The following is a 25,996-nucleotide window of genomic DNA, read 5'->3' as shown; positions in this document are numbered from 1 at the left end:
TAAAGAAAGAATTGCATTCTTAAAGTGGACTTCCCATTGTACCTTTGCAAGTAAAGCTCGCTGATCCTGCCAATCAGCTGATCCATCGCCCAGATCCAGTTCCCCACTTCTGGCTGTGCACTGTGTAATGTGATTGGGGCATGTGCTCCCTGATTGCCACAGGATTCCCCTGGATTCCTGTGGGGGAGTGTAGCATAGGAAGAGTCACTTAGAAGAGAAGGTGAATTATAGCAGGCAGAGAATGGGTTGAGCACTTCCTTCCTGTCAAAAGCTGCTTCGGTGTTGAAAATTTCATAACACCATTGGGATTTCAACATGTTCATGGTCAGCTTGTATCTTGGTCTTCATAAGAGTTATGGAACAGTAGGGCAGGAATGTGAAGGTCGTCTCCACTGCTGCAATTGCTGTTGTTTTGTCCACACACAGGAATAAGGTTAATCTGTCTCGATAATGTAATACGTTGTTTACCTTAAGCTATTCATAAGCTGAAATTTCACAAATGCTATGAATTTGAACCGGAATTAGCAATGCATTATGAACAAGTTCTATATGTGTAAGCAAATTGTCCTTTCTGTCCAATTCTCCCTGCTCTGACTCAATATACTGTATCCCATTGCCATTACTGGGATTGACATTTTGCAATAGCTCCCATGAGCAGCAATTTCAGCATTCATCCTTTTAGAGACAGTCACAAGCTACAAATTTAGTGGCCTGACCAGAGCTGATTCAGGCTGAATGTGACACATGGCAGCAGCATGCAGATGACCAGCTCATGTGCCAAATGTTTGCAAGCAGCTGGAATTTGACTGAGGTCATCAGAAAAGACCAGTAATGGGGATCCTCTGGGCCTAATAAGGCCTACTCATTTGGTGTTGTATATGACTTCAGGTGTAGGGCAGGTGGGTGTGGCTTAAGCAAAATAGCCTGAAGTCTAACAGGCCTGATTAGGCTCCTGGGCCAGAAGGTCCCCACCCCTTTCCTTCCTCACAAGAAAAAAAGAAACCCCTACCAGTGTTTCTCAAACTTGGGTCTCCAGCTGTTGCTGGACTACAACTCCCATCATCCCTAGCTAGCAGCACCAGTGGTCAGGGATGATAGGAGCTGTAGTCCAACAACAGCTGGAGACTCAAGTTTGATAAACGCTGCACCATCCTGAGCTCCCTCGAAGGAGCATGGATTATAAGAGCAATAACGACACATGCAATAAGTTTAATATTTTTCATCTGCCTTTTTAAAAGTTTAAATTGTAGTTTGCAAAGAAAACAGGAGCTGTATCAGGGTGCTTTAAAGAGGATATAGAGGAGCACATGGGGCGGGGAACCACTTTTGTCAACTGCATAAATTATCAGTAAAGAATTCTGCATGAGACACTGGGCTTTTGTTTCCCACTGGCTAGCTATGGACGGTTATTATAATCTCAAGGGCCAAGTTTGTGTTGCTGTCCTTCAGCCAAGGATGTGGCATGTCAATACACCTCTTCACTGCGCTAAAACGCCCCTTGGCTGTAGAGATGAAGGCCAAACTGGGCAAATTCCTTGGCGACTATGCCCAGAAGTGGCACACCTCAGGCCTAGGGACCCAATGTTGGGCATTCCCCACCCCTGCCAGTCTCTCTAGACTGTCTCTCCAAACCACATGCTTCACTAGCCCTGCATCACAATCCCCACTGAGTGTTTTTGCCTGGCTAGAAGGTGCCCTTGAACTCTGATAATGCTTGCTTGGATGGCGGATAAGAGAGCATGAAGCTGACAGAACAAAGGCTCCTGCCATTTTTGCCTCTGGCTCCACTCACCACTGCATGCAGCTCTCCAAAGATTTCCCAGATGGGAATGTGACCCTCTGCGTGAAAAGGGTTATACAGAATAGTTAGGTTCAGATACAGTATGTCAACTGATGGGAGGAGAAGCAGGAGAGAGCTATTGCTGTGCTTGCCCTGCTTCAGGCTTCTTAAACGCAACTGGTTTGCTGCTACATAAAACAGGACACTGCCCTATGTGGACCTTTGGAAAGATCCATCAGATATTTTCTTATGTTTCATTAAGTCCCCTGGGGTTTACTTCTGAGTAAAACAAGCACAGGGCTGTTATGACTTATGCTGCTTCAGAAAAGGATAACCAGTTGCAGCAGAATCCATGTCAAAAAGATGTACGTTTTCAGGAAAAAACATCTGTGGCTCCCTAGATGTTGCTCGTGAAGAACTCCCATCGGCTAGGCTGGTTGGGGGGTGAGGGGAAAGGTAGTATTTCCTGCAGGGTTCAAAGCTCACGCCCACTCCCATCCTCATCCCACTGGCTGGACTAGATAGGCACCCATCATCATCTGGGGGGGGGGGCACACCTTCCCCGCACCGATTTTTGCCATTAGCAGCTGTTACTCAGAAGCAAGTCCCACCGAGTTCAGCGGAGTTTGCTCCAGGGAAAATAGGCTGCGTGGGTGCCAATTATGGCGCACAGCTTTAAAGGGAAGTTGCAAACTTAAACGTCCTTCCCTTTTCGGATGCGTCTCCGATCGTGCAGGAGAAGCATTGACCAGAAAATGCAGCCCAACTGCTGCGAAAGTTTTTTTGTTTTTGCTTTTTTTAAGGAAAAGAGAGAGAGAGAAACCAGCTAAATAACGGCCCCGGCGCCTCAGATGGGTTCCACCGGCTGGTGCCATGTGGAAGGGATTGATAATGACGCCCGCAGCCTCTTGTGTCTCTTGTGCTCGCGAGGCAAAGAGGCTCCTTCTCCTCGGGCTGGAGGCGCCTCGACACGCGGGGACTCCCCAGAGCAAAGGGGAACTCCTTCGCCACCCAGCCCAGCACCTCCCTCCCTCGGATTCGTTTTCCTCGCTTCTCAAAACCTCTGCGTGAGGAAAAGGGGACGCGACGGTTCCCCCATTAGCGGTTCCCCCATTGGGCGTCCTGCCCATCCCGCCCCCACGGTATTCATCCTGCAGCCAGTTCCTTCCATTTTCCACAGGCTCCGATCTCCACGTCTCGCCTTCAACCTCCCCACATCTGTTTCTCGTTGAGATCCCTCCAACTTCTCCACCCCCTTGTTGCGGTGTGTCTCTCCCCCCCCCGCGTTCTCCGCCCCCGTCCTTTCCATCCTTTTCTCTCTCTCCCCTCCTCCCTCCTGCACCCTGCGCAGCCACAAATCAGGAGTTTGCAAGGCCAGGGGGTGGGCACCGCCTCCCTCCTCCCCCCCCCCGTCGTGGCTTTTCTCCCCTATTAATCATCCCCCTCCCTCCCCTTGAGCAGGAAAAGCCTTTGCATCTGCTTTTCTGGGCCGGGATTGTGGGGAACCAGCCCCGCTCCGCCCGTCCCGGGGGACCCCGTCGGGCTGGGGTTGGCCGCAGCGCGGGGCGGGGCTTGGCTTTTGTTGGACGGGGCGGGAGGGCGTGACTGGCGTATAAGAGGCGCGCGGAGCCCGCTCGGCCGCTCTCCCGCGCCTCTTCCTCCCGCTGCTCGACGGCGCTTTCTCCCCGGGATTGCCCACCTTCCTCTTCTGGGATTACAACCATGAGTACCAGCAGCAGCAGCCGGAGTTCCTACCGCCGCATGTTCGGCGGGGCCGGCGGGCGACCCAGCTCTTCAAGCAGCAGCCGCTACGTGACGTCGTCGAGCCGCTACTCGCTGGGCAGCGCCCGGCCCAGCAGCGTCCGCCTGGTGTCGTCGGCGCCCGGCGGCGGCGGGCTCTACGCCTCCAAGGCCGTGCGCCTGCGGAGCAGCCTGCCGCCCATGCGGATGCTGGGCGTCGATGGCGGCGTGGACTTCTCTCTGGCCGACGCCATCAACACGGAGTTCAAGGCCAACCGCACCAACGAGAAAGCCGAACTGCAGGAGCTCAACGACCGCTTCGCCAACTACATCGACAAGGTGCGCTTCCTCGAGCAGCAGAACAAGATCCTGCTGGCCGAGCTCGAGCAGCTCAAGGGCAAAGGCACGTCCCGCCTGGGCGACCTCTACGAGGAGGAGATGCGCGAGCTGCGCCGGCAGGTGGACCAGCTCACCAATGACAAGGCCCGCGTGGAGGTGGACCGCGACAACCTGGCCGAAGACATCATGCGCCTGCGGGAAAAGTAAGGCGCGGGTCCCCTGGACGGGGCGGCGGGGGGGGGGTCCGGGGCGAGGGCTGGGCTGGGCGAGTAAACTACATTGGCCCCAATGGGACTTGGGGTTTGAGTAGCGGCTTGCCCTGGCAGACTTCCTGCTCTCCGAGTAGTGGTTCCGTCTGTGATGGCGCGCGCGCATCCTTTGCAAACAAAGGAAATGTGCTTCTCGTTTCAAAATGCCTGCAAATTTGTGCGAATTCAGCCAGCCAGATTGATTGATTTGTTGGTTGATTGGATGGTTAACACTTCCTCCTTCAGGTTACAGCCCTCGTTCTGTCTGTCTCCATCCATCCCTCTCCCCTTAGGAATGAAGTTGTCGCATCAGCGCTAAGCAAATATAAAAGTCTGAGCGTTCATTCATTCCTTTGATTCAGAAAGCTTGTGAATTCAGTCACGTGGGCTGATTCAGAATGATCACATTCACTTTGTGAATCGCATGAAGGACTCGTCATGTGAAAAAGTTCAGAAAACTTTTCCACAGCTGAGCCTGCGCTGGCTGGAGGCACTGGAGAGGCAGCTGGGCAAGCGCCTTTGTCTTAAGACTCTGCAGTGTGGTGGGTCCCCTTATTCACACTCTGCAGCACAAAGAACAAGGGATGAAGTTCCATTCTTGTTTTACTCTGATGCTTTAGCAGGGTGATTCCATTAAAGGGGAATTACTTGCAAATAAACATTGAGAGGTGTGGTTTACTTCCATGTAAGTGTGCATAGAATTGGGCTGCTAGCCCCACCCAGTTCAATAGACTTTACTTTGGCTTCAATTTGCATTTTTTTGCTAGAAGCAAGGCCCATTGCACTGGGTGGGAATTTCTTCTGAGTAAACTTGTAGAGGATTGTGGTGCTAGCCTGCAATTCCTCACAGACTTACTTCTGTGTAAAGTTGCATAGATTGGATTGCACTGTTACGCTACCCATTGTTGAATCAGTTTATGCTGGTACTTTCCAAAGTTGCATGGTTGCAAGTGCCTGGTAATTTTCCACGTTGGTATTAGAATTATAAGGTCTAGATCAGGGCTAAGTTTGAATTTATGGTTTGGGGAGCTGCTGCAAACCTCCAGTTTTAACAAAATGTGTTAGGCAAACAATCCACAATTGTAGGTCAGCTCTCCCTCCCACTCAGCTAGTTTAATAAGTGGGGTAGCCTTCCCCCCTCCCCTTTTTTTTGCTGGTCTTATGTTTATTGTTGGATTTAACGCTGCTGCTTCTGCAAGAGTTCTGCTCCAAGTCTGGTCACACTGTAATGAAAACGGAGCCACACAAATGGAGGCATGGGGTCCTTTTGTGTGGAAGACCTCCCCCTCCCACACTCTTCCCCCTTTTGCTTCTCTTTCCCTCATGGGTGTGGCTGACTGTCCATCAAATCTGAACTTCACTTGGTCAGCTTTCTTCATTTCTTTGAATGGGTCCTTTAATTTTTCCAGACTTCAAGATGAGATGCTTCAGAGGGAAGAAGCTGAGAACAACCTGCAATCTTTCAGACAGGTTTGTAATTTCATACATCCCCCCACCCCCACCCCCCGTTAAAGTTTTTAAGTGTTTGTTAAATTCTAGTGCTTAAATGCTTACAAGAAAAAAGCGGAACGGAAAGCCACCTGGTGGTTGAAAATGGATAATGGGAGTGTTCTGGTTCTTCGGTACAAATTCAAGTAGTTCTTTTACTTCCCTTGTGTTTTGACTCATACGAAACAGTATTTCTGCATTTTTTTTAGCAGTATTGAAATGTTAAGATCATAAGAGCCCAGCTCAATCAAACCCAAAGGTCAGTCTAGACCAGCTTTCTGCTTTTGCACAGTGGCTAATGGGATTCCTCTGGGAAGCTGGCTACATTTGTTGCTCCCCAGCAACTTATAGTCTGATGTACGCTGCCTCTGTTCCTGGAGTTTTCATCTAACCATGATGTCTAGTAACTATAAAGATCTATACTGGGGTAGCCACCATGATGATGTTAACCTAAACCAATTTCCCCCAACCATTGGCCATGTTGGCTGGGACTGATGGGAGTTGTAGTCTAACAACATTTAGATGGCACCAATATTGGCTAACCTTGATCTAGACACATTGTCATATAACAGCATTGTTGCATTCAGATGCTGAAGATGAAAGGATAGCATATTGCCATGGGCCAAGTAGTAAGTTTGTGGCGGAGAAACTTTTTAACAAAACTTGCTGGTCATGCTTTCAGGCACTATGTTAACACCAGCTGTGTCCAGCTTTTTGAGCTGTGCTTGAATTTAGCAGAGGCACTTACAAGCACATAGCGCTCTTGCAGGGGCCAAGAATTGTTTCTGTTTTATCAACGTCTAGCCTGTTACCCAGAGAAGCTCTGTGGAATCGGTTTTTCAGATTGGTAAGGGTGAAAGGGAGCCATCTGTTCGCTTGGCTGAAAGGTATTAATGGTTTCTATGGGATTCACTATGGAATGCCGATGCAGGCATTAACAGCGACTGTGGTGGCAGCAGATTGAAATAATAGGAGCCTTTGTGTTCTGGGGGTGCTTATGGCAGGCTGCATTCTTGCTGGATGTGTAATGATGCAAGCATATTTAGAAACCCATAATTTAAAGCATTGGCCACTTCAGCTGGTCCAGTCTCTAACTGATTATTGAACAAGATTGTCCACTAATTATATTGCTGACATGAAGACCGACCTAAAGTCAACAAGGATGTTAATTTAGGACTGCATAATAATTAATACTTCAGGCATTCCTTCCCATCCCACTAGACTGGTTCACTGGACATTTGAAGTAAATAACATTTGGAGCCTTTCAAACCTTAGCCATTTTGCTTTGAAAAATGAAGCTTTTCTGCCTTAAGTTCTCTGTGTGCCAATTTTTAATACAATAACTAATTTTCAAACCTCTATTTCAAAGGAGAATGTCAGATGGAAACAGATCCTTTTAAGTAAAGCCATCTCCATAAGACAGTGAGAGTCTGAGTTTGGGCAAAATTCATGAAATAAGTTGCATTTTTCAATTAACGTAAAATAAAAATGTTTGCAACTTTGCTGACTATATCCCCCCCCCCTTTTGATCCAGATTCTCAGTTTGTGGAACAAACATCTTTAGCCCATACTCCTATATGCAACCTTGTAGTAAGCCCATTGAATCCTGTGGGAATTACTTTAGAGTTGAAGCAGGATAGCGCATTTGGTTTGAGACTTTCAAGTAAAAGAAAAGGAAGGTGAAATTCGAGAGATCTGGGTGCACAAGCATGAATGAGACATGTGGCTTGCAGAGTTGTCTTCTACAGTTACTGGTGTGGGCCCCCAGAGTGACCCTAAACTGAGTCTTGGTACTCTTTGGATATGTCTAGTACTGCAGAGAGCTTCAGTCTCTGTGTAGCTCAGAGCACCTTTGTGCGTGGCCTGATAGTTCCATTTGCATGGTTGTCTGCCTCTGAGCGTGGGGAATCCGAGAAGGGTGACTTATGGGATAACATAGCACATTGCTAGGACCACATCTGTCTTGTGGGTATTCTCCAAGACTTCCACTCAGGTAGAAAAAGATTACCAAATACTGAGCCTTCTTGACTCATTCCCCTTGCTTTGCTGGGACTCTTGATCTATCCTACATGAGCCACGTGACTGGGGGGAGCTATAAATAAAGGGAACAGTGCACAATGGTGTTGTGTCCTCTTTCCTCATGTGTTTGCAATGTTGATTGAGGATTATTTAGCCCAGACCCATAATGCAGATGCAACACTTAGGAGCTTATTCTGTTTTTACTTTTATCTCTGCCATACTGTAAACCTAAAGCACCCTGGCGATGTTCCAGCGTTCTTGAGCACATGGAAGAATATGATAAGAGATGGTCATGCACAGATGATGTAATGAAGTGAACCTTTGGGTACAATATCTGATCTGGTAAAACACTTACCATGTAGGAAGCTGCATGCATTTTGCTGGCGAGATGCTACATGTGGTACAATACCACTGTATAGCTTAGGCATTTGAAAGAGAAAAAGCAGGATCTTGGAACAGAACTACTTAGGGTGGTGAAATCATTAAAATCCTTAACATTAGGCTAAGCATTAGCTTTTGGAAGCCCCTAGGCTAATTCCCCACTTCCACCTTCCTAGCTAACTCCAGGTATGCTTAGGACACCTTGTGGGAAGGAATAGAGAAACCAGTGTTGTAGAGAGGTAGAATGAAAGATACTTTGCTCACGCATTTAGGGGACATTTGACTTGGGTCATGGCTTGTCCTAGACAGAAGGGTCCTAGGTTACTGTCAATTGACAAGCTCTTTGGCAGCAGGCCCAAAACAACTCTGCTGGAGTTCACTGGGCTATCTTGACTTGATATAAGAGCTTCACATACTCAGGCTGGTCTGTCTGCAAGAATTGCTTCCTCATTTTACTGTGCATGATTGACAGATGGAGGCCATGGAAGAACCAGCGCTCAGATCCAAATAGCCTAATTGCTACAACTCTGTGCAGCAGTGAAGTTGCCAGATACCTTTACAAGTTTAATTTAGTATGGATCCCAAGTTTGATTGTGACCTCCCAAATATAGGGGTTTAAGGCTGTGAAATGTGTGTGTGTGTGTGTGTGTGTGTGTGTGTGGTGTCAAGCTTCCCTCCCCATAATTTAATGGCTCAGAATGAAATAGCAGCTCACAATGAGTGTTTTCAGCAAACTGTCTTTGAAGTCTGTAAAGTGAGACTTGAAAGAGATGAGGGTGTCCTGCTGGAAAGAGCTTAGGAAGGATAAGCTGCGTCCCCCTTGGTTGAAACATGGGGAAGGAAAATGCTAAATCCCTGAAGCTGGAAGGTGGGGGGCAAAGCTTGTATTCCTCTAGTATTCCATAAATGTCTCAGGGCATTCCTCTAAAATGGGTGAGGAACCAAGGGCCTCTCCAGCTGTTGTAGGATTCCTCAACTCCCATCAGCCCCAGCCAGCATAGCCAGTGTTCAGGCAATGATAGGAGTCATGGTCTTGCAACCTCTGAAGCGTCCAGGGCTCCCCACCCATGCCATTGTCTTCAGGCGTAAAACCTCAACTCAGCAATGCTTTGTTCCTAACTAGCATCTCTTGGCTAGTGACCTGCTTCACCACAATGCATCTCTATATGTATATATACAGTTGAGCTCTTAGCCTTCTGCACATGTTAACTTGAGTATGTAGAGCATAGTTACATAGAGTGGGACTCTGCTTTTACCTCTCCCTCCCCCAAATTGTGTCACCCGCCCCCAACAATGGCATGCTCCGCATGTAGAAAAAAGCCCAGTGTGCAAGGAGCTCCATGCAGTGTGCCAGGCATGTGGTGCTCCAGCTTGCAGAAGCACATGCGTTCTTCTACAGGCAGAGTGAACCATGTGGTTGTTGAAGGTGCAACACCAGAGCTAAAACTGGCTCTTCTCTGCAGTCTACATGAACATGCCCTCTAAGTTTCCTTCATAGTTCTTTGCTTTCTCCATAATTGTGTTCCACTGAGAGCCAGCACCTGTTGCTTATTGGACTCAAAGGAACTCCTTCCCCAATAGTTCAAGCCCAGACTGTCATCTCAAGTCAAGCTGCAAGAGTGCACTCTAGTTATACTTGCATGTGGATATTTATTTATTTTTTAGTGCTAGCCACAACTGGGCTAATACTTTTGCTGCCTGAGCTTGTGTTGCTTTCCCAGACTCTCAAATAAAAATCTGCAATACCCCTGGCCAGCCAAGTTACTTTAGCATGGGGGTAGCCAATGTGGTACTCTCCAGATGGTACTGGACTGACAATTGGGCTGATGGGAGTTGAGAGTACAGCAACATCTGGAAGGGAGCACATTGACTACTCCTGCTTTAGCACCTGAGACTGAAAATCACACAAGAACATCTCCCCTTTCTAACAGTAAAATAAATAACAGTTTGCTTGACCACTTAAGACACTCCAAAAACATCTTCCAGCAATGGCAGTCTTTCACTCTTTGCCTAAAGGTGTTGTTTTTCAAAGTTTTGAGGGGAGAGTGGGCCACAAACACTAGCCTGGTGCATCTAGAGTAATCTGCATTAGTTTCATTTTTCAGCTATACTTGCAACAGGTGCCTTGAGAGGAGGATATGAATTCTTGCCATGGGCTCACACTTGTCTGGAATAAGCAGTGAGCTTTCAGGCATGAAATCTGATTTCTGAAATGGCATTGCTCAGTTCCTGTGTGAAATAACTGGCAGCTTTGCACAGTTGCAGAGAAAACAAAAGTAGGTTCTGAGATGAGCTCTAATCTCTTTTGCTTACTGCCAAGTACCTACAACACAACATTATCTGGCTTTCTGTTGTGGCTGAGCCCTACTGTATTTTGCTGTCCTTCTCCAGCCCAGCTAATCCTTTGCCTGGAGTCTTAATTGACACCAACTATCTCTTTTGTGTAACAAACCTGCTGTCCTAAATGGAATGGAATGATAAAGTTTGTGGACATTCATTAGTAGCTTGTTTCACGTGCATTAATATTTCAATTAACTTTCCTGACATAATATCCTAAAGTTCCTAAAGTACTTGTATGCCTTTGATCCTGTTGCAATGAATTTAGTGTGTAAATAGGTTACTTTAACCACACAAAAACTTGCCACACCATTCATTTCATCTCAGACTGCATACAACTTCTATCTAAGCTAAACTTCTTTTTTTTCTGGTGGTCAAATGTGTTTAGTCTAAGTTGACATCGCCTAGATACAGTGATGCTGGCTTTCAAAAAAAAAAAATACTGGAAAATTTCTGCTACTCCATATTGATCTGATTCTGCATGTTTCAAACTGGTATTCATAAGCCAAACTAAAAGTATGTCATACTAACGTTAAAGTTTTTTCAGTAGCCAAAAATAGTTGAACTGAAATACTGAATTAGAGTTAGGCAATTCAATAAAGTGCACTTGGTGTACTTAAAATATTATAATCAAAAATTTTATTGGAAATTACTGATAATGGAATGATTAAGACATGACATGACAATAGTATGTTTTTTAATTAAGAAAACAATTGAAGGTGTCAATAAGATTTATACCCCCCCTCTTCTGACTGAAAGCTGTGCAGCCTTTCTGAAGATAGCTCCCTAGAAAAAGTGATTGCAGTTTCAGATTTGAGTAGACTTCGTTGATCATTAATTAACGTTATGAAACAATGACTTTCTCAAAATGGAAAATTGTATGCAGAAAAAATATAGCTGTGGAGAGCTTTGGTCAGATTCTGTGCTGTAGACAATTTTCCATGGAGAAATGTCAAACCTCCACCTCAGTTACTGAAGGAAGTGAAATTAAGCCGCTCCTTATTTAGACAGTAGTTTGTTCATTGCAGACATTTTTGCCCCATATTTCAACATTCTCCCAGTTAGCTTATGAACGTTTCTGACACCTTTCCCCCTGTTGTTCCTCCCTCAGGATGTTGACAATGCCTCCTTGAGCCGTCTGGATCTTGAACGCAAAGTTGAATCTCTGCAAGAAGAGATTATCTTCTTGAAGAAGCTCCATGATGAGGTAATTTTTGAACTCCCATCAGCTTTCCAATGTGATTCCTTAGGGGGGAAATGAATTGCATTGGTAAAAACGTTCAATCTCTGGAATGTCATCCTTTTTTTCCCTTGAAGGAAATCCGTGAGCTTCAGGCCCAGATCCAGGAACAACATATCCAGATCGATGTGGATGTTGCCAAACCTGATCTCACTGCTGCCCTGCGCGATGTGCGTCAACAGTACGAAAGTGTTGCTGCTAAGAACCTCCAGGAAGCTGAAGAGTGGTACAAATCCAAAGTAAGCGAATGGCCTTTGGCTTCAATTAGAGGATTTCTTTAATAAAATAAAATACTTTAGTTCAGCAGTTCTACATTTTGTCATTTGGATGCAAAGTGCTAATCTTAGTTGTCTGAATGTGATGGTCATGGAACTATTAGGGATCTACTGTAGGCCTTGATACTACAGAAAGCACTGCCTCAAAATGGCGGTATACTGCAGATTTCTTTTAAAAATAAAATAAAACTTGTGTGTACATTAGAAGATTTATGTCCCATGCTTTCTGTCACAAAAAGGATTCTGAGAGGTGGCTTAATAAAATGAGACCATTAAAAGCAATCCATTAAAAATAAATCATAATTAGTAATGAGAGCATTTCACTCTCGTTTTAAGAGAGGGACACTTACAAGCTACACTCAGCTCCGGCTACGTAAGGTGTACACTCTTCTCTTCCCAACCTCCAGTGCCCCAAAGAGAATACCAGAAACAGTTAAGAAACAACTCATAGTCTCCAAGTAACACAACACACAACTTCAGAAACCGTGCCGGAACTGAACTGGGTGAACACATGAACTTGGCAAGTCTGCCCAGGGATGCAGTTTTAGCTTCTTATCATCAGCATTAGAATTCTTCTTATAATTCTTATTTATTGCCTACCCTTAACCAGCAGATCCCAGGGTGGGTTACAACAATTCAAAATTGAGAATTAAAATCAGTGAAGACAGAATACAATTGCAGGAATAGGGTGGGCCATGAAAACACACACATTATATCTGTGTTAGAATCACTGATTTTATTTATATTTTGGTTAAAAAAATGTTGCTTGGGTTTAGCCTCTTAGAGATTTTCTGTCAAATAAGTGTTATATGAATTTTCTTAATTTATATTTTGGATATTTTAAATTTAATACATATTTTCAATTTTTAAAATGAGGGTGGTTCCTGGTGTTCCTTGATAAGTGGCTCTTAATAACATGTAAAGGTTGAGAAAATGTAGGTGCAGCATTGAAAGTTCAGGGTTTCTAAGAATATACCGTATTTTTTCCGTGTATAAGATGCCCCCTATTCTGGGGGACTCCAAATTAAGAAAACACCCCTGAGCTCTACCCGTGTATAAGACGAGCCCCAATTTTAAACCTAATTTTTTGGTTAAAAACCCCCTAGTCTTATACACGAAAAAATATGGAATTCCCCATAAAACTAGAATCCTGTGACAGGATTGTGTGTCTCTTTGTACCTTGATGTTTCTTGAAGGGATAGTTGCAGGCCAGTAACATTCTGGTTTGTTTGTTTTTTAAAAAAAGTATTGTGTCCTGTTGCTAAGGAGCATCAGGCAAGCTGCAGATGGGTTTGGTTATGTTGTTAAAAGCAGTTGGAATTCTGTAGGGACTTCTCTGCATGGTAAACAAATGTCTCACAGACACATATATCGGGAGGTCACGTTGCAATTGTGAAATGAGCCCATTAAAAAAGACAGGGTTATATCATGCAAGTCTTCATGCGGCAGAGGCCTAGTCCACCCAAAGTGGCCTTTCCTCTAAGGTGCGAATCAGCTGAGGTCTGCTCCTCAATCATGCCCTTTGGTACCAGAGTTTAATTCTCCCAGTCCTTAATATGTGTCTTAGCTAAAAGGTGGGCTCTTGAAAAAGTTCATCTAGTTAACCTTGGTGTGGTTGTTAGTTTGCAGATCTGTCTGAAGCAGCCTCCCGGAACAATGATGCCCTGCGCCAGGCCAAACAAGAAGCGAATGAGTACCGCAGGCAAATTCAGAGTCTCACCTGTGAAGTGGATGCACTTAAAGGAACTGTAAGTGAAAGATGATGCTTGGAGGGGAAGGCTTTGGCAGGTGGTGGTAGTTTAAGAAGAAAAGTATGTTTAGGTCTGCATTTCTCAGCTATTCTTTCGGAATAGCGCAACTTGAATATTACATGTTTGCAAAAGAGACCTTTCAAACAGTAAAGTTGGCATATGCCCTAACAACAACAACAACAACAACAACAACAACAATTTATTATTTATACCCCACCCATTTGGCTGGGCTTCCTGATGTGGAAATGAGCCTGTGGTTCACCTCTGCCTCTGATCTCAAGCTGGTGATAAAACTAGGGCCAAGATCTCAGGCTACCCTAAAAATTCTTTCAATTGGAGACTCTAGGGATTGAATGTACAGCCTCGTTATGCATGTGATCTGCTTCTGAGCTGTTGTCTTTGCAAAATGTTCTGCACTGGTAAAATGAATCTAATCTTACGACTCGAGTCCATTCTGCACATTCTTGTAGCAAGTGAAGGAGCCTTCTGTCTTCCTTGTTTACACTTGGGAACATATAAATCTGCCTTAACACTGAGGCAGACAGTTGTATCTCACTCAGGATTGTCTACACCAGGGCTGGCAGACATGTGGTCTTCCAGATGTTTCTGGATTAAAAAATACGTTTTTACGTATGTAAACTTGAATCAGCCCTGGGCAGCATTGCTTAATGGCCAGGGATGAATTGAGCCATTGGGTTTTGTTCCACTTTAATCCTACTAGAGTATAAACTCATTGAAATTAATAGACGTTATTAACTCGGGTCCACTTGCTTGGATACAACCTATTGATTTCACCATTTTACCCATGAACTGAATGCTATCGCTTGAAGCCTCAGTGTATGTTTTTGTAAAATCTCTCCAGAACGAATCCCTGGAACGCCAGATGCGTGAGATGGAGGAGAACTTTAATCTTGAAGCTGCTAACTACCAAGACAACATTGCCCGACTCCAGGATGAGATCCAAAACATGAAGGAAGAAATGGCTCGCCATCTGCGCGAGTACCAAGACCTGCTGAATGTAAAGATGGCTCTTGATATTGAGATTGCCACTTACAGGAAACTGCTGGAGGGAGAAGAGAGCAGGTACTAGATTCATCCGGTGGACCCTCAGCAGGCATATCTGAAAACAGTCTCAGCCGCCGCATCTAAATATGACTTCTGTTTTCTTTTTTCAGAATCACAATGCCCATTCCGACTTTCGCTTCCCTGAACCTGAGAGGTAAGCAACTGCCATCTATAACTGGTAGCTGGACGTCCTTGGTATATTAATAATTTTTATATAAATAGTACTAAGATTGAGTTTAACTTGGCAATAGAAGGTCTTGGTTTTGGCATCTAATGTATGTAAAGGGTCTGGACTTCCCTTGATGCACTCTTGAGTCCTTGTTGCAATGCCCAACTTGTATCAGATGTGTAAACTGGGTCTAGAATTGTTCAAGCGTCCTTCTCTGGGTCTGGGTGGTCTTGCCTTTTGCCTGTGGGTGGGTGTGGATGGTCCTGACTTACGGTTGACTTTGCCGTTTGCTTTTTCAAACATTGTTTTGTTGGTAATCTAAACAGAGCTTTCAAAAGGCCTGATATCTCATTGGTTTTCCATAGCAATATTACCCAAGCACTGATCAAAGATCAGCATTGCTGTGGTATCTTTCTAACATGAGTGAGAATTCTCTACAGAGTTCTAACTGTGCTATTCTTATCTACAGAAACAAACCTTGAGTCTATCCCAATAGACACCCACTCCAAGAGAACACTTCTTATCAAGACTGTTGAAACTAGAGATGGACAAGTGAGTGCTACGAGCAATTACAGTTGTGGGGCTGTATATATACGTACATATTTACATTTATGCTGTTAAACGTATCTTCTAGGGGTGTGGAACATACTACTTTAGCATACTGGAATATATTATGGGGGTAACCTTTCCTCTCTTCTGGACTGGCTGTGTGTGTGCACACACAAAGACAGTCAAAATGGCCAACCTTTTATGCCCAGGATGCTTAATGAAAGTTGAGTGTCTACCTCCAAATTTGTGAAGGATCTAGATCCTGCATTTGCCATTGTTTCATTGGAACGGTGGGAGGGATAGATACTGGTTGCAGGGCATGAAAACTTGGATGAACGGGATTCAATTCTACAAGGATACTGGGTTAAGCCTAGAATTCCATCCAAAAGTCATCAAAAAGCCTATCTAGCTCTGGTTTCTGAGCCCTTAAGTCAGGCTGCTGTCTCTGTTCAAAACCTCCACAATGTGAATAATTTTTCCATTGAATGCTGTGCTTCAAATGCTGTGTGGTGTAGCAATTCCAAGGACTTCTCTGCATTTGTTGGCTGTCTTGGGCAGGTTTAAGCATGTGGTGACAGAAGGCCAGCTGTCTCTAAATTGCTGAGTTGCCTTGCTTTAAACTCCCCGCTCCACACACCCCCTTGGCTCCCAAGTAGATATCTTGAGCAGGTGGTGGGAAGCTGGGAAGACTTTCTGGTGTCCCTCCATATGCTTTGAGGTATCAGAGGGGAGGGCAAGGGGAGGTAGGCGCAGTGTTGCACCAGCCTGTTGAGTTGCACCTTCCCTTTGCTGCCTATACAATCTGTGGACCATGTGGCAAGCCAGATAGTGGTGTTTGAACAAGATTCCTAGTCACTAGCTTCAAGTGGAAAATATTGCAAGTGGCAGTTAAGCTTCCCTGTGAAAGGTTTAGGAGCTGAGATCAATTGACAATTAAATACCCTTCTAATGCTTTACCATACTTGTCTTAATAGGTTATCAATGAAACTTCTCACCATGATGAACTGGAGTGAAGAAAATAGCACATCTTCCTTGTGCCGAAATGAACCCTTACCAGCAAAACTAAAAAAAGAGAAACAGCTTTTCAAGTGCCTTTCTGCAGTTTTTTCCAAGAGCGCAAGGTGGTTATGCTAGAAGATATAGGTCTTAGATCATGCAAAACTGACTCTCTTGATGGGTTAGAAGAGCTTAAAAAAAAGGGAGTCTAGTTCAGATAGCACTATCTTGTGCTGCAATACTGTTGTTTTTTTTAAGTTTCTGAATTGAATAAAACTGCTTTTTCAGCACAGTATGATGAGCAACCTCTCACTGCTTCAATAAACATTTGGGAAATTGCTTTCTCGTGTCTTCTTAATTTGCAGCAAGTTTTTAGCAACATAGATCTACTTTCATTGTAGCAGCAAGAAATGCTTCCAGGATTTTTTTTTTAAATTGAAAGCACACACGCACACATTTACATCTGCTCTTTGAAACTTGATGTCTGTCAGGATTAGCTCTTACACAGTAATTATACACTATTGAGGGGATAAATTTATTTTCCCTGGGGTATAAACACATGACTATTCCTTTTCCAGCACCCTCATTGTGATATTTGTTTTAATATAGGAAAAAGGTGTCTCTCATAGGAAGCTTCTTCATACCACATCAGACCACTGGTCAATTCAGGCTAGTATTGATGGGCAACTTGTGACATTGCTGATGTTTTTCAACTCTCATCAGCCCTGGAAACATTTGGAGAGTGGCAGGCTCCCCACCCCTACTCTACATAGACTGGCAATGGCTCTCTAGCATTTGAGACAGCTTGTCTGTCTCAGCACTATAAGGAGAGACATAGGATTGAAACAACCTCTGCAGCCTTTTGCATGCAAGCCATCTGCTCTGCAAGTGGACTATGCTCCCCCACTAGTTGCCCCTAGTGACCAAGACACACACTCCCTTCAGATCAGCTTTTATACTGGGCTGAACTAATAGTAAGGTATTCCTTCCCCAAAGCTGTGAAGTTCTTTTTTGCACTCACCTGAAGTCATTAAAAAAACCAGACCCTATTGTGCTTCCCATAAGTTGATCTGAGCATCTTCTCTTGCCCCCAACCCTACCTGGCAGCAGTGACTTTGGAGATGCCTAATAACGGTAGCTACAAGACTTTTGCACTCCTTGCGTTAGATAATAAATGTTTCTTGGACCACTGCTGTTGCATTTCTATCAGATTTTGGGTGTCCTGCAAGCTACTTTTTCCCACAGGTGCCTGAAATAATGCCATGCCATTCCAGAGCCTGTGAAGGCAAATAGGTCTTGCCGTTGCCACTGTTTCTGGTGAATTTTTGGGGAAGGGAAGAGGCACTGATGCTACTAGGGTCAATTTGGTTATAAGCCAGTGCTTGGGGCGGAAGTTTATGGCCTCACCAATTTTGACATCACTAGCTGCAATAGTAACCTGCATGGAATGTGCCTGATGGTACAAACCATCTGTTGAATGGAGCCTGTTCCACAATGTGGGTATAGGATGCATATTACTCACTAGTCTTTTTTAACAATAGACTGCTTTTGTTGTTGCTCAGGTGCACTCATTTAGTCCTCATTGGTACGGGGTGAAAACCAGTAAGGCTCTTTCTCTTTGCAGCTCCCTGACCTGCCTTCCCATGTCTAGTAAACAGCACGATTTGACTCAGGAATGTGAGAGTACCACAAATCACCATTTGTCTCATTGATTGGAGTAAACACAGAGCACATATTTATGTACATATACGTAGTGCCAGGCTTCCTATATATCTTATTATGTACAGTTTCAAATTGAACAAACTTGCAGGCAACCATTCATGCCACTTTTGCTGTTTTTATGTACTAATTTAACAGGGACACGTGAATGGGTTTATTTTAGGAGCAGCTTGGGGTGATGCATATGGTTCTCCCTGCCTCATTTTCTCCTCTTAACTCCTTTGAAGTTTTTTCCTACCACCAAGAGGTATATAAACTTCATGAATTAAAAAATATCAACAACCCTGTGAGGTAGGACTGGTCCAAAGCCATACATGGAGCTTCATGGCTGAGTGGGGTTTTGAACCCTGGTCTCCCAGCTCATAGTCCCAACACTCCTGCCATTATACCACATTGACCTCTGTGTGTGTGTCTTGCATGCCAGTATTCATGGCTGGTTTAGCTTCCATTCATTCGCTCTTGCAGCTGAGCGCTTGTTTTGCTCACATCTGCTTTGTCTGCATAGCACAAATTATTTCCCTGGTGGGCTTGTGGTGCCAGCATGACTGGCAGAGAACAAGGCTTAGGCCCTGTTCCCTCCCAGCAGACTTTGGCCCTGTAGGGACCACACAGCCAATTGCTAGTTCGTCTCACGCAAGTCAAGCCTCAGGTAGTGTTAGCAGAGTAAATTAATATAATCATTTGTTGGGTGATCATGTGGCTTACCCCAGCCTTTGAGAGCATGGGTGAGCAGGCCTTTAAAAATTATAAATACCCCTCTCTCTGTTTATTATGGAGCGAAAGCTTTTAATGATAGCTTGAGAACAGGTGGGCAGTTGATGCAATGCCTTTCCAGATTTTTTTTTCTTTAAGAACTGTGATTTAGAACAGTGTGAGACAAAAGGTTGTTGGGTCTTGCTGCTTAGTTATTATAACCATTACTTACTATAGGCATTTAGCATTATAAATCCATTTTATTTTTACTATGCCCTTAAAAAAAGATTCCAGATGTGCTTACAATGAAAATGAAGCTGCACTGAAATTATGTCTGTATCCCTGTTTTTTTTAAACAAACAAGCTAGACTGGATTGAATGTAGCTGGGAGAACACACTCCCATCTTCTTTTTCTATTTTCCCGTTCTTGAAAATATCCCACCTAAGTGACTATATAAAAGATACCAGCCTCCAATTACTTTTTTACTAAGCATCTCTTATCGGGCAACCTTTTCTTATCTTCAAAGCCATTATTTCTGATTGAGCAGCATTAACATTAATGCCACACATTAATATTTCATTTGTATAAATTGATATGATATGAAAGGGGTAGGCGAGGAAAATATGGCATTTGAAGACCAATGCTCATATGGTGTCCACATGGAAATTATATTAACATTTAGGATGGTATTTATTCACTCCCTGTGAGCATGGCCTCTTGTTTCAAGCCTGGCTTTCAGAATTCCTAGTGCTGACTGTATTTTATCAGCCCTCCCAAATAGTCATCCTGTCTTTAGACACATACTAAATATATATCCATCCTGCCCGAGATTAAAAGCCAGCCCACCCTCAACGCTTGTGCTTCACTGAACTCTTGGGTCATTGATTGACAGGGTTGAAGGGGAATTCAACCCTCCAAAGGGCTTTTTTTGGCCTTTCCCTCCATGATTCACATCATGGCCCTGGCTCAGGAGAATCCTAGGCTAGCTCCAGTGACTTTCTAACCAAGTGGCAATAGCATTTTGGCAGCAAGAACGGATTGCAACGGAGTCAAAATCCTTGCACTAATACAATTGCAAACCCATTGTTGCATAAAGCCCAATAAAGTTGTGGCCTGTTTCATCCTGCAAAGGTGTGTTGGTTGTGCTCATTCCTGCCGCCCTCCCAGGATGCCACCTGTGACTGCTGCACAAACAACAGGATAGATGTGAACTGTGGCGGATGTCATGTGCACACCACTTCCCAAAGCAGTGGTTGGAGAGCAAACAGGAGTGTCTGCAAAGCCAAATCACATGCACACACATCGCTGGAGAAAAGAAATGTGACAAAGCTGACAATGATGTGAATGATCTCGCAAGCACCTAGTGGCACTCTGCATTGTCAGTTGACCAGCACCTAGGTACACCAGCAGGGACCCCTCAAGAAAGCAGAGGACAAACAGGTTTTAAGTCCATCCGAAGAAAGAACTAGATGTGATTCTAGATCTATCGTTTTCAGGAGCAAGAAGAGAGCTACCCAGCAAATCCAGGTAAGAATGGAACAACACCTTGAACCCTGTTCTGAGCCTCCTGTTTTGTAGCCCACTTCAGAAATGCCTACTTCACAGGCTTTCCCAACCTGGTGCCCTCAGGTGTTTTGGACTGCAATGCCCATCAGCATGGCCAATGGCCAGGGATGACAGTAGCTGTAATCCAAATATGTCTGCAGGCCACCAGGTTGGGGTGGCTGATTTATTATTTAAAAACCAGGTGGAAACTCTTTTATTTCCTTGGGCTTTTCTTTATTATTTGTTGATGCGTCATTGCTTTTGCCTCACTTTGCTCTTGTGTTGTTTAACCGTTATTATACATTGGACAGTTAGCTTTATTGACTCTTTTTAAAGGGGGGGGGGGAGTTGTTTGAATTTTTGCCTTGCATGCAGCCTTGAGCTCACATTGAGGGAAAGAGCATGAAAAGTTTTAAATAAGTGTAAATAAGCACAAAGGCCACTAGGTGGCTGATAAGTCAAGACCGCTGAGGAGAGGCATCAGCCAGACAAAGCTATTGAAGGAAGAGAAATTAGATTCCACTCTGTTTTTCATCCTAGTTCCAGCCTGACTTCCACAGCCTACAGATGCAAGGACAATCAGAAAATAGAAATTGCCAACAATCCTGACAGTGACTCTGTATTAGTCCTGCCATGTTTTTAACTCATCTTCTTGTATGCTTTTCATTTTCTTTCTCCGGAGGAAGGGAGATGTGGTGATTGCAATCAAAAGAGCCACGGGGTGGCACTGTGCAAAGAAGTTTGGCTTGAACTTGGAGGAAGAAACACTGAATTGTTACTCCATGTAGGGTCTCGACTCTCTCTTAATTCTGCAGCATATCCCCCACTCAGGCTAGGGTGTGTGGGGGTGCTATTATGCACAGGAGAAAGAATGCAGGTTCAACTAGTGCCTGCGTGTGCTGTGTTTTTGCCTGTGTCAATACGTGCAGCTGAAATGCAAACATGTCATTGATGCAATACTGGACCACCAGCCCATATTTCCACTTTATTAGTTGTTCTGCGATGCTTCTCCAGTTTTACTGCATTATTGCCATCCGGAGGGGCACTCTTGCACAACAAAAAGCTCCACTGTTAATAATTTTTCACTCTCTGTGAGCTGTGTGCTACAACTTCCCAGCATTGAGCATGCAGCTTCTTTCATTTGTGCCCATCAGGAGCACCTCCCAAACACTGTCGAGTCAAAGGCTATAGCTGGGGAAGGCAGCCTGCAACATCAGGCAAATTTTATGCTGGCATCAAGGAGGAAATATAGCAGGGGCAAATGGGGATGTGTGTTGTGGGGTGGGAGAAAGGAGAAGCAGAGAGAGAAAAAGGAATGGCAGTGAGAGGGGGGTTACCCTATTCCACCTTTGGCTCTGACCCTGTTCCTGCCCCCTGCACCCCCCAGGGGAATGCAGCCCACAGCAGCAAAAAAAAGTTGCCCATCTACCCTCAGGGTAGGAAAGTGCAAATATGAAGGGGGCAGCGGCAAGTGGTTGGCACGGCAGACTTCTTGCCTTTTTCTTGCCATAGGACACTTTGTGTTCTCCTGGTTGATAGGAAAGCCCTCTCTGAATTAGAGACAGTGTGGTGTAGAAATTAGTACAGGTGTGTTTATTGGTTGTGGGTGTACCCCAAATAGTGAGGCGATGAAACCAAGATGATTGGGAAAATGCTCAAAGCTTGAGAGGGAGGGGGAGGGGGGACTTTTGATTGGCAGGTCTAGTTTTTAATCATGTGAATTATGTCCCCAGTGCACTCCAGTCACAGTGATTTGGGGAGGATGTGAGGAAGTAAACACATGGGTCCATTGTGTCATGAGACAAAGGTTATTGAGAGCAGAAGCAGGCAAGGCCTAGGCAGTGGCCTACACAAATCTTTCAAGCCTAACTGTTAGCAGTAAAATGCTGTGTCACTGTGACTCGTGACTCATCTTGGGTTCCCTATAAATGTAACCAGCCTTCAGAGTCTCTGCTCAGTTTGTCGTGTAGTGTGTGTATGTGTCTCAGCCAGTATGCTGTGTTGTTGCAGACGGAGTGACTTCAGGACTCCAGTTAATCAGTAACCAAGATCTGTGCCTCTGTGAAGAGTCAGCTAGCTATTATGAGCACTCTGTGTATGCTCTTTGACTATGCTGTTTATGACCAAGTTTATTTTCTTCAGTAAAGTTTTATTCTGCTTCTGAAGAAGACTCTGCTTTGATTAATTTACAGCTGCACGACACATTGTTCTCCTGTTGGGCCAGTCTCTCTCAGTCCTACCCTATATTGCAGGATTGTCATGGGAGGGCAGGCGTATAGCCCCAAACTCCTTGGTGGGAAGGGGAGAGTAACAAAAAATACACATCAGAGGATATAGTATCTGGAGCATGCACTCACCTTTTTGAGAGCTTTCTGCACAGCAAATCTGGGGGGAGGGGAGTTATTCCCTTGCCTCCTGTCCCACAAACCAACTTTCTCATTATTATTTTTCATCTTTCCGATGTGGCTGTTCCAAGCAATTGCTCCCATGCAATCCTAGCTTAACCAGCAGCAGAGAAACTAACATTTGCACTTCAGAATATTCGGCAATTATTTCATATCAACACGGCTAATAGCAAATTCCGTGGGGGTTTCTTAGATTTGCAAATGAGTGTATGAGGCCGTCAGTCAAATTGCACCTCATCAAATAAACATTTCCAGTAATTGAAATGATATGAAATGGCTTCTTTTGATGGGGGAAAATGCAAATATAATTTAGCAAAGCTATGAATCCACAGCCTCCCACTTCTGTGGATTTTCCATGGACGGAACTGTACATTTCTCTGTACAGACAAGCTAGTGGAATATTTCTCTCATCTGCAGCGTGCCTTTCCACAGGGAGGAAATGACTGTCCAACCCTATGCATTTGCGCTCATACAGGAGGCAGTGAGGACCATCAAACTGGCTGGATTTAAAAAGGGATCAGACAAGTTCACGATGGGGGTTATGCTCTGCCTCAACGGACCAGGAAGGCAGTATACTTCTGAATACTGGTTGCTGGGATCCATAGAATGGGGCAGTATGGCTATATGTCGGTTGCTTGTTGACAACTGGGGGTGGGGGTTAAATAAGAATATTGCCTTCATGTACTGCTTATAAGTGGCCTAGAAACGTCTGCCTGGTCCCTGTTAGAAACCTTCTTATAGGAACCTTCTTATAAAGCTTTGGTTTTCAGCTGGTGGTTTGGGACACATTATCTGGGGGGGTAGCTTGATCTAAGAAGCTTCCAGGTTGGATCAGTGCAAGGCCCTCTATAACAGGCCGTCCCTGAAGATGACTTGGAAACTTCTGTTGGTTCAAAAGTTAGCAGCAGATCCCTGACCGGGGTTTCCTTTAGCTCTCACATAACACCTGATTTAGTACAGCTGCCCTGGTTGTCATTTGAGATGTATATTCTAGGACCCACGTATTTCTGCGGTTGTAATTTGTTTTAGGCTGTTTTTAGCACTGTGTTCAATGTTGCAACCCATCCTGAGACCTTAGGGTGAAGGGTTGGTTAATAATAATAATAATAATAATAATAATAATAATAATAATAATAGTTGCAAAAGCAGCACTACCACCATACAGATATACGGCAAAAAAGAGGGAGGGATGTTTGGTTAAAAGTGCTTCCTGAGTCTGAAAAGGCTGGAGACTCCTGCTACACAACCTACTCCATAAATTAACAGCCTGTTTTGTGGGCAGATTGCAATCAAGATCAGCACAGCAACAAAGCTTTATTATTTATCAACTTGGATTTGATTTGTGCTGCAGTGTGTATGTGCATGTTTGTGGTTGAATGGGGGTCAAAAAAACCAAAGTGAAATGTCCTGGAAGTTCCCTGGATTATGCTTCACTTTCCCCCGCTAGGTTTTCTTATTTTGATTTTTACAAAAAAGGCAGACTGCTACTGAACAGAGCAAACATTTTAAAGGAATCAAAGCAGATGCTCCTCTCATTCCTCTCCCCCTTCATTATTTCTAGGACCGAGAGCATTAATTAATTAAGCAATGCAAATGAGAATTTCCCAGCAAATTTTAATCAGAGCTGTCACCTGCAAAAACAGTCCTAGGTGCTGATGGCACGGTAAACAATTTATTTCCCTCACTTGATTCAGGATGTGCTTAGCAGAATTTTGACAAGGACTGTTAATATTCCCTCCCGCTGTTCCAACAGGGGAAACAATTTAATATTTTTCAGTGAGACAGTGGCCTAGTTTGCACAACTCAGTCCTCATACAAACAAGAAAAGAAGCTTGGAAGTCGCAGTGAATAGTTAACATGTGAGCCAGGAATTAGAGTTCATGGCTTCCAAGAAAGATCTGCAAGTCAACTTTAAATTATGGTTTCGCATTCTGGCTTGTTTACAAGTCACTAGCTACCATTATTGGTTTGCCCAGGATGGGAAGGCACGTTTGGTGTTCCCCCATAAGAGCACAATATCTTAAGAGAGTTCCCTCTTTGATGTCACATCTGAAGGTGAACTTACCTAATTCACACTGTCTGCACAAACTTCATCCAGCTAGTCCTTCCTGCTTCTGTCTTCTTTCCTCAACATTCTCTTCTGCCTATAAAGCAGAATTGGCCCCATCCACACCTTTTCACTGGGGCTTAAACCCAGGCAGCCAGGGTGGGTGAGGAGCCAAACTGCCTCACTGTCTGGCCAAGACTCATTGCACTGCTATTAACTGCAAGTTCCTGGCTTGTTTCCCTGCTTATGCAATGGGAAAAGTAAAGGCGGCAGCAAAAGGGCTGTGTGAGGCTGGATGGAGTTTCAACCATGCAAACTTGGCCAACATAAAAAAATTATTTAAGCTTATTCGTTCTTCAGTTAATCAAAGAAAAGCAGGAGGATTGACTAGTGGCCTGATTTACACATCCAAACAAATCCATGACTACAAAGCAATCTCATACATTTCTACTCGGAAACTGATCCTGATGAGTCCAAAGGGACTTACTTGTAGGTAAGCATGCATAGGATTGCAGCCTTAGGGAACACTGATTAAGAGGAGGTCTATAGCTCAGTAGCATTTGCTTTATATGCAGGCAGTTCCAGGTTCAAGTAGGGCAGCAAGAGACCCTTGTCTGATATCCTGGGGAGCTGCAGCCTGTCAGTGAAGAAAATATGGCCCCAGATGTGCCAATGGTCTGAGTCAGCTTCCTGTATTCTTGAATGTCCAATGTCCATAATCTTGGCTGTGTTTCCCTACATGATGTGCCATTGTCAAAGGCCATACAATGCTCATCGTTGGTTTTGCTACTGGTTGCATGGTTATATGATGACTAAGCTGAAGAGAGGAGGAGCCACAAATGTTCAGAATCAGGGTGTATAAACTTTTCAGTGGGCTGTTTCCAAACAGGTTTTCAAGAAACCCAGTGGCAGAGGCCACCCAACCATTAGCTTCACTGAGGCAGTCAGCTCAGGCGGCAGGCTGGGGCAGCTGGAAGGGGTGGCACATCTGGAAAGAGGAATTCCACTTCTCCTTTGGCTGTGGATAGGAATGGCTGCCATTGCCACCAACCCAGTAACCCTGAGGGAGACAGTCCCTCCGCTGCTGCCTGTTCCTTCCAAACCTCTTTTCTTCCCTGCTGCCTTCAGCATGCCAGGGCTTCCCTAGGCCACCTCCAGTTGCCCCAGGCAGTGGAAGAGGAAGAAACAGGGTGTGCAGGGTATGTGTGT

General features: G+C 44.6%; 1 protein-coding gene across 1 annotated transcript; it reads left to right on the top strand.

Annotated features, from left to right (window-relative positions):
- The first annotated feature begins 3,438 nt into the window (after window positions 1–3,438).
- VIM (vimentin) lies at window positions 3,439–16,716 on the top strand. Its single transcript, XM_053359461.1, has 9 exons — window positions 3,439–4,062; window positions 5,517–5,577; window positions 11,444–11,539; window positions 11,650–11,811; window positions 13,470–13,595; window positions 14,461–14,681; window positions 14,774–14,817; window positions 15,302–15,384; window positions 16,356–16,716. The coding sequence occupies exons 1-9, from the start codon at window positions 3,503–3,505 to the stop codon at window positions 16,392–16,394; spliced, it is 1,392 nt and encodes a 463-aa protein (XP_053215436.1). The 5' UTR covers window positions 3,439–3,502; the 3' UTR covers window positions 16,395–16,716.
- The last annotated feature ends 9,280 nt before the right edge of the window (window positions 16,717–25,996 follow it).

This window comes from Podarcis raffonei, chromosome 12 (genome assembly GCF_027172205.1).
Source record: "Podarcis raffonei isolate rPodRaf1 chromosome 12, rPodRaf1.pri, whole genome shotgun sequence".
In the NCBI taxonomy this organism is placed as follows: domain Eukaryota; kingdom Metazoa; phylum Chordata; class Lepidosauria; order Squamata; family Lacertidae; genus Podarcis; species Podarcis raffonei.
Note: the sequence above shows the minus strand (reverse complement) of the source record. Positions and strands in the feature narration are given on the sequence as shown.

What these genes read in the sequence shown, in the direction of transcription:
- VIM (XM_053359461.1), top strand. Translation starts at nt 3,503, where the DNA reads ATGAGTACCAGCAGCAGCAGCCGGAGTTCCTACCGCCGCATGTTCGGC. An exon ending in CGCTTCCCTGAACCTGAGAG is followed by an intron (nt 14,818 to 15,301) that starts GTAAGCAACTGC and finishes TCTTATCTACAG; the next exon opens with AAACAAACCTTGAGTCTATC. An exon ending in TTGAAACTAGAGATGGACAA is followed by an intron (nt 15,385 to 16,355) that starts GTGAGTGCTACG and finishes TTGTCTTAATAG; the next exon opens with GTTATCAATGAAACTTCTCA.